Source organism: Mauremys mutica, chromosome 1 (genome assembly GCF_020497125.1).
Source record: "Mauremys mutica isolate MM-2020 ecotype Southern chromosome 1, ASM2049712v1, whole genome shotgun sequence".
In the NCBI taxonomy this organism is placed as follows: Eukaryota; Metazoa; Chordata; order Testudines; family Geoemydidae; genus Mauremys; species Mauremys mutica.
Window position 1 is genome coordinate 123,440,897 of NC_059072.1, and position 8,695 is coordinate 123,449,591.

General features: G+C 39.1%; 1 protein-coding gene across 9 annotated transcripts in view; it reads right to left on the reverse strand.

The window, feature by feature from the left end:
* INTS13 (integrator complex subunit 13) overlaps positions 1–8,695 on the reverse strand; it is a 38,519-nt gene that overhangs the window by 29,438 nt on the left and 386 nt on the right. For 3 of the 9 annotated variants that reach the window (XM_044994159.1, XM_044994123.1, XM_044994168.1), the window contains exons 2-4: positions 7,796–7,924; positions 4,849–5,080; positions 1,601–1,675 (exon numbers count right to left, since the gene is read on the reverse strand). In XM_044994159.1, the coding sequence (XP_044850094.1) occupies positions 1,601–1,675; positions 4,849–5,073 (300 nt within the window). In that variant the 5' untranslated portion in view covers positions 5,074–5,080; positions 7,796–7,924. Of the gene's footprint in view, positions 1–1,600; positions 1,676–4,848; positions 5,081–6,097; positions 6,116–7,079; positions 7,177–7,795; positions 7,925–8,066; positions 8,296–8,367; positions 8,647–8,695 lie in introns of those variants that run through there. The other 6 variants (XM_044994131.1, XM_044994120.1, XM_044994149.1 and 3 more) reach the window with 6 other exon arrangements.

Consider the following 8,695-nt stretch of genomic DNA (forward strand, 5'->3'; position numbering starts at 1 on the left):
ATTTTCACAGAATCAACATGTTTCTCTAGATCTATCAAATTATTATTTTCCAATGAAAAACTGTTCCATCAGAAAATCTCTAACCAGCTCCAGTCAAAATGCAAACGGAGTATGTGATAGCGTCTATTAGGCATTCTTTGCCCCAAAGCTGGAGGTGTCAACAGCCCCCTTCTCAGACTGGCCTAGCTACAAGACTTACTCCTCCAGATGCTTAAAAGGACCAGCAGGAGACACTGACCAATTGGGAGACAGCAGGCCAGTTTAAGGCAGCTTGCCTGCTTCTGCTTGGGGCAGAGGTAGGTGAGGCTGGGAAAGAGGAGTTACTTGGTGCTCTCCCAGAACCCCGGGGCCAGGTAAGGGCCTTGCTTTCAAGTGCTGCAAGTAAGTGCTTGCCTTGGCCAGACAAATAAAAATAGACTAATTTTGAATGTGTCAACTTTTTTGAGACTGACCCTGAGCTTATGGTACAGACCTCCCTACTCCAAGCAGGTGGGCACAATTTATAGACCAGTGGTTCTCAACCTTTCCAGAGTACTGTACCCCTTGCAGGAATCTGATTTGTCTTGTGTACCCCCAAGTTTCACCTCACTTAAAAACTACCTGCTTACAAAATCAGACATAAAAATACAAAAAAGTGTCACAGCAACTATTACTGAAAAATTGCTTACATTGTCATTTTTACCATAGAATGATAAAATAAATCAATTGGAATATAAATATTGTACTTACATTTTAATGTACAGTATATAAAACCATATAAACAAGTCATTGTCTGTATGAAATTTTAGTTTGTACTCACTTCCCTAGTACTTTTTATGTACCCTGTTGTAAAATTAGGCAAATATCTGGATGAGTTGATACCCCTGGAAGACTTCTAAGTACCCCCAAGGGTATATGTACCTCTGGTTGAGAACCACTGTTATAGACTAATGCAGGGAGTGCTTACAGTACCATCCCCGGCCCTGTAGAGGGTACTACAGAGAAGTCAAAGCTGTGATGGAGTACCTTTTAATTTTGTCTTTAAATTACTACCTTTTTTCCCCTTTGTATTCCCACTGTGTTTTAGTGAATCTCTTTACAAGATTATTTTGGAACTTTTTTGCAATAAAGAGAATTTTACAGCTCTTGCCTATTTTCCTTTGTTAGTTACATGATTGTGATTTTAAAGGATGAATAATAAAAGAAACACCAAATAAAAATTCAAGTGAGTCTAAAAGAGGAGCTAGTTTCATCTAGATTTGAAAGAATATGCAAATAAAATTAAAATTGACACAAGAAAGCTAAAAGTTGTTGTCTCTATTTAAACCATTATCTTAAGATGAAAAGTTAGGTGAACTGCACACACACAAAACCTTATTCTGTGAGAAACATACAATCTTGCTAAATCCAGAATTCTCCTTCAAACAAATGAATCAATTTAACACTTTCCAATTATTATTCTCAGACAAAATATACAAGACAAAAAACTAAAACATTGGTATGTCATACCATGATAAAATGCTGCCTACTGAATATACTAAGAAAGCATATTCTTTCACTATAATTAATTTAAAATAACCTCACAAAATAAATAAATAGAGATATCATGTATTAATCATACCTCCTGCAAGTTTTGGTCTTCTTGGGTCCAGGAATTTAAGATATGAGCCCCAGAATCACTTACAATGAAATTCACCTAAAAGGTTACAAAGCAAATTTTAAGGTCACAGTAATGTATGGTTTCTTCTTACACAATAATTCTCACATGCCCACAAATTGAGCTTTGCATAGATACAAAATTTTTATCTACACCCAATCTGCAAAAATGGTCTGCGGATATCTGCATTCGCGGATATAAAGTGGAAATCCACGGCTTAGCGGGGCTCTACTAGCAGCTCCACGGGTCACCATGCACTAGTGACACAGGCCTGTGCCAAGTCCCCAATCGCCGCCCACTTCTCCCCAGAGATCTCCTGCCCTGCCTCCCACTCTGCCCTTGCTGCACCTCCTTTCCCAACTCCAGACAGAGAGGCTACAATCCTGGGCCCTACTGTGCGGTGCCGCCCTCCCAGTAGGGGGCTCGGACATCTCTACACAGCCATGTCAGCTCTAACAAATGCAGACCTGGCCAGGACAGACAGGGGCGACAACTACTCTCCTCACAGTACCCATTGTTGCTGCCCACTAGTTTAAAGTACAACGACACCTCTTTCAAAATGGCACTTGGCTCACTGTGCAGGAGCACATGGTTGTGCTCCCTTCTGGGAGTTGTAGTTTAAGCAAGTCTAAGCAAGCCAGGCACTACAGACGCCAGAATGCTCAGCGGGCTATTGCCACATATTGCAGCCCACTGCTGCAGGATTCAAAGAGCTGAGTGGGAGCCTGAGTGACAGCCACTCCATTTGGAAAAGTATGTGTTGCAGTCAGAGCTCCATTCCCACCTCCTCTACCCCACACCTGCTGTTGGGGCCTGAGCATCTGCCTTGCCCCCATCCCATCTGTTACAGCGTCACCCTGATTTCTGTGGGGAGATTCCTAGAGCCCTGCATCCAAGCCATGAGCCACCAAAAATGGTCCATGAATATAAAGCACATATCCACGGATTTGCAGGGCTCTACCTATAAAAGGCAAAAGTATTATCTTTATAGATCACTCAAACCTCATGTTATTTTTACAATCAAACTAACCTGTGACCACAAGTTATAACAATTGTGCTAAATCCAGACTAACATATCTTCTTTTTATTTTAAGCAAAGATCAAGCATTTAGAAGTGCAGTGATGACACAGAAAAAATGTTCATGTACACTTAATTATCTTTTTAGAAAGTCATTATTAACACTGACTTCATCTCTTGTCTGTTAGTAGAGTATAAACAAGGAGCGGATTTTGACTGTTAACACTGCTGTTACCATTGCAAGACTAACAGGAGAAAAAAAATGGAGCAGCTCCCTTAGTATCTCAGTTATATTTTCATTAGCAATAGTTATCACCGAGCACAGATGTATTTTTTCTGTTATTTAATTAAACATGGCACTTAATCAGTGAGTAGAATTTGCTATCAGAGAAGATCATTGAGGTAAATACCCTAATGAGAGATGAAGATAAAGTTATCTAATCTATGAGTATGTGAAGGCTCATAAAGCATTTAAGCATGTACTTGGAGATTACAGTGAAGTCAATGGGACTTAAGTATATGCTTAAATGCTTTGCTGAATTGGGGCCTTAGAGAAATTACAATTTACTCTTAATAGCAGAACTGCCACTCCATTAAATTAGCACTGCAGAGAGCTACAAAAGAATTTAACATATTTATGACAGAAAGGAGTGGAACAACCTTATTACAACAGTTAAAAGGGTCACAAATGGGCCCAATGACAAATCTGGCATAATAAATCTTATAATTGTGAAGTGTTAATTAAAAGGCACAGTGCTTACTCTATAAAACAAAAACGAAAAAAAATTGCGCTCTGTAAAATCTTTCACTTTTAATTTCTTTAATAACTTACTTTAAACTTATTGTTCTTACAAATACACATTGCCTGTGTCATGTTAAAAAAAGTTCATCTTTCTATTTATGTTTTCAAGTAAGTTATCTCTGACTGCAATTCACAGTTCCTTTTCTCATTAACACAGTGATTCTCTTTCATTTATGTACCAAAGTGTAGGCACCTCAAAAAACCCGTCTTAGTCTTAGACGCAAACGAGAGTCATGCTGGACACAGTGGATTATGGCAGCTGGATGTGATGTCAAGCATGCACCAAGGAGTGCCATTAGGATTTCAGATTTCCAGGTTAATGAAGAAAAGGAACCATAAATCACAGAAGTGACTTGTTTGGTCTTAAAGGGATGGAGAGGTCTCAAATGCATGCCAAAAGAAAAACAGACTAAGCGATCCACTATGTACTCCTTAGTTTTGTCCAAAACACATCAGCTTAACTCCAAAACAAAATAAACGAGTTTGAGAACAAAAAGGCCTGCTCCAATTCTGTGTTTTATGTACTTTGTATTATTTAAAAAGACTCTGAATGAAGACTAAACTTCTTACAGCAAGATAAATGGATCATAATACATTATCAATCCCTCAGCAAGACTGCATTTTCCTCTCCCCCCAAAAGTGGAAGACCAGCATTACAGAAAGCAGCGCTAAAGCATGAAGCTACAGGAACCGTCTCCCATACTAAATCCTGCATACAAACAATAGACCGAGAGGGCAGTACATTTTACTGTCATTTCAGCAACAGAGTCAGATATGCGAATGAGGGCAATTATTCTATTTCTCTGCCTTGCTTTTACCGTTATCCCATGAAGTACCACTCCATACTCACTTGGAGACATCTGTGACTAATTATGTAAATGATTAAATAAAAGAGGAAAGTGAGTTTCTCCTCTAAGGTGACATTTTCCTAGTAATACCAAGTATTTTATGTTTTTCTTATTTATTTTCCATCAAATTTTACAAAAAAGTTATATCCAAGTCTGTGTAGCATCAAAATCTAGATTATATAAAACCTGAGATCAAAAGAAATGATTTAATGTTTAAATGTATGTCAGATAATAATTATTAATATTATTATAGTTGGTGTGGATTTAAAACCTCACCCACAGGGTTTGCAACCAAAGCAATGAGAGAGCAGATAACCAGAAAGTGAAAATGCTCATAAACTAAAATGAAACTATTTTCATTGTTCAACTGAGTGAAAAGGGTAATGCAACAGCTTAAATGGTGAAAAATTCAATTTTTAAAATTTCCAATGTTTTTAATCTAAGACACCTGCTTTTCTATCTGACAGTATCGAAAAATAATTTTAAAAGAGCACCCATTAAAATGAGAATCTCTACAATAAACAGTACTTTTAGAAGCACTTACCAGTTTTTTGAAAGGAAAAATATCATACATTATTCTACAGTATTCCATAGATGATTCCACCGAGCAGGTCCACAGTGATTTTGATATGGGTGCCAGGGGTATGATTCCTTGGGTCCGATTCTTTACTAACATGTCAAACTCAACATGTTGTCTACATGATTCTGCCATATACGGGCAGTGATCCACAACAAAAACAGTTTTATGGGACTCAGAGAAAATTTTCATTTTCCTCCTGAAATGAAAAAATCCTGAAATTAGACAAAAACTTACAAAGCAACAAGAAAAGACCACTATATGAACTTTGAGCCTCTGAAGATGTTTAGTGTTATTTTATTTAAATTTGTACTACAAATATTAACTTTATTAGAGAGCTGCTCTTGGTAAGATTTTAGTTAAAGATGCGCAAATATTTCTACCATAAATACATATTTTCATTGTTTGTTTGCCTTACTTATGGTTGGTATTTAAAAAGAAAATCCTAACAACTAGTAATTTTTTGCAGGTCATCCTCACATAAGCATTAAAAATGAAATTAGTAAACGGTCAGTTTTTTTGCTTGTATATTTACAAATATACCTTAAAATATTATTTCCGAAAATAATGAATTACAGAGCAATAAGCAATTTTTCAGCAGCCAAAGTAGTTCATTGCAGTGACCTGAAGAAGAGCTGTGTGTACCTTGAAAGCTTGTCTCTCTTTCACCAACAGAAGCTGGTCAAATAAAAGATATGATCTTACCCACCTTGTCTCTCTAAAGTAGTTCATATTTGAAGGCACAGTGCTCAGCACACATAGCAAAGCAAATTCAGTCAACCAAATGTAGCTTTCTCAATACATTATTTTCACACCAGAAATTATGCTAACTTGTGCTAGCTATGTCAACTTTTAAAAGCCACTCATCTGTATGGTTTTTTGTGTTTTGTTTTTGTTTTTCTAACCACTTATAGTAATCTTGGGTGGTGGTACTTAAGACAAGCCATTTTTAAGAGCAAAGAAACTTTTCTTTTACAGTTTGTTAGTTTGTGCATTTGACAACATTTTGTGGATTGTCAGTTTCTCTTCCACCTCTGCAGACAGAGATTTCCCTTTTGTTCGTATGGATCTTTCACACAGCAATAGGAAAGAAAAGCATTTTAAAGAATAGGAAAATGCGACTGCAAAGTTAAAAATTGGCATAGAAACTTCGGGGCACAAATCTATTACGTGAAACTATTTTAAACTTATTATTTGAAATTAGAGATTAAGTTACCCGTGTTCTTTCAAAATTGTCATGAATCAAAGTGTTATTTCTCTTTTCAACATGGAGAACTATTTAAACAAAACACTGCTAGCAGAAACTCTACTGTAGTCTCCCCATCGTCAGCATCAGGATTTTTGGACAGTTTCTAAACACACCATTTGTAACCAGGTTGAATGTGGATGCAAACAGTATTATAGCTGTGCTTCCAAACAAATTTCAAACATTAAAAGGAACACAATTGTCTAAAGTTTATATTCTGTAAGTAAACCAAAGAATTCAGTCCCCAGACTATGAACTATTTAAGACTTCAAGCTTTTGTATCTGCCCTTACATACAGATATGTTTTTTTCAGAACCTCCTATTATGAACCATTCCAAATGAGTTAAAAGTATTCTTGATCGATGCTGACCAGACAGGAGGTCTTTTAAAAACTGACAAAACTGAATTCAACTGTACAGTGCCCTGTGATTTTACTACCACAGTTCTCTCACCATGTGGATGTGACACAATCTCCTTCACAAACACAGATTTAAGGCAGAAATCAAGATGTTCAACTTCTAAGTGCCAGAAGAGAAGGAACTCAAGATTATGCTCTACCAACCATGCTTCTTCGTATTCTGGGCTCAACCTATGATCTCTGTATTTGGGAGTAAGTCATGCCAGTTAAGTAATGGAAATGTTTCACAGACTCTTGAATCATTTTTAAGTTTTGTCTTCAGAATTAAGCCAATGTTAAAGACCTGGTGAAATGCTCAGTGTTGAAGATGGCATTTTTCAGAAACATCCATGTTGTCAATGTTCTGTTTTTCCACTAGAATTTTGTTGTTGTTGTTCAATAGCACATTTGAGCTTGAAGATCTAAAAGAAACTCACTTTCTGCATTTTTTAGAATGAGCACAAATCTTTCTACTTAAAATAAAATGTAAACATTGTTTTAACTACTGACAATCTGTTTTCATAACTTCAGTCCACTGAATCACTTATTTCTTACCATTTTCTTCAACTCTAGGTACACTAAGTCAGAAAAACTCATACCCTGATGTTTCGTGGCGGTTTAATAATCACTATTCATTATGCGCAGCATTGACCTGCAGAATTCAAATATAGTATGCTTACAATGAAAAACAAGCAACTACTTAGTGAATTCAGCACTTATGACTTAAAAATATAAACTAGCCAATGTTATATAGAACAAAGTTATCAGATGCATTCCCCATCTTATAGAAATTTTTGTATTCCAGCAAACCAAGCCTCACTAACAGTTAGCAAATCCCTATCCAATTTACAATAGCTGGTCCCACACACTATCCATGTCACACTCCAAATAGTCCTTCCAATCCTATTCCCCTCAAGCCTTCTAAATTTTAGAGCTTTCCTGTTACATTAGGAACATTGATGTTCTTATTGTATCCCTTTTAAAAACAAGAAATGTTTTCATTGACAGTTTGATGTTAGAATGTTTTTAGAATTAAAATCATTCAAATATGTTTATGTAAAAACTTTAGAATGGTAGGTGGTTGAAGTAATATCTTTTGCCAGTAGGGTGACTAGATGTCCTGATTTTATAGGGACAGTTCCAATTTTGGGGTCTTTTTCTTATATAGGCTATTACCCCCCACCTGCTGTCCCGATTTTTCACACTTGCTGTCTGGTCACCCTATGTCAGACCAACTTCTGTTGATGAAAGTGACATGCTTTTGAGCTTACCTAGAGCTCTTCTTGCCAGACCTGACGTTTGAAGCTGGTCTTGCTCACCAACAGAAATCAGTCCCATAAAATATTTTATCACAGCCACCGTCTCTCTCGTATCCTGGGACCAACACAACTATAACACCACTGCAAACAAAGTTTGAATGACAACGCAGCTTAAAAAAAATAATAATAACAAAGGAACCAAGCAAACCACACACACGCTGGGTTTGTTTCCCCCTGGAAATAAACAAGCACGTTTTTCGGCCTAAGGCGGACCGAGTCATACCGTGCTCCACCTTCGCGTGAGGTTTTCTTCTTTCAGCCTCTAAAGGCTGATTCACACTAGCAAGCGCTGCCGATGATCTCAGCAAGAGGCGCCGCTGTCCGGATGTTAATAACAGTTTAACTACGAGCACAGCCAGACCGTAACCTCTCCCAGCGCCGTGCGAAGAAGACTTGGGCCCAGCATTAGTGGAGGGAGCCGGAAGAGCCAGTGGCAGAGCCGGGAACAGAACCCGGGAGTCCCAGTTCCTCAGGGAGACACACAGGGGGTGGGGGGCGGGGCGCGGGGGGGGTGAGTCTCTTACTTTTGCCTGATCCTCTGCCCACACCGCGGGCGCGCAGGCGCACTCGGGCTTTACACCGGGACGAGAGGGCGGCGCGGCGGCCTGGTGCCTTCCACCCCCCTCCTGCCGCCGCTGCCCCACAGCCCGCCCCTAACGCTGGGCCGCGCTGCGGCCCCGGCACCCGCGGGGAGCAGCCGGGCTCTCCGCTCCGCTCCCCCCTCAGGCTGCGATACCCTGAAGCTGCCGCTTAAGCCAGTAGCCCGGGGGGCCCGTCGCCGCTGCCCGGGCCTGGCCACAGCGATTCCCCCCCTCCCCCCGCGGCTCATACACTCCCCATGCCCGTCCCTGG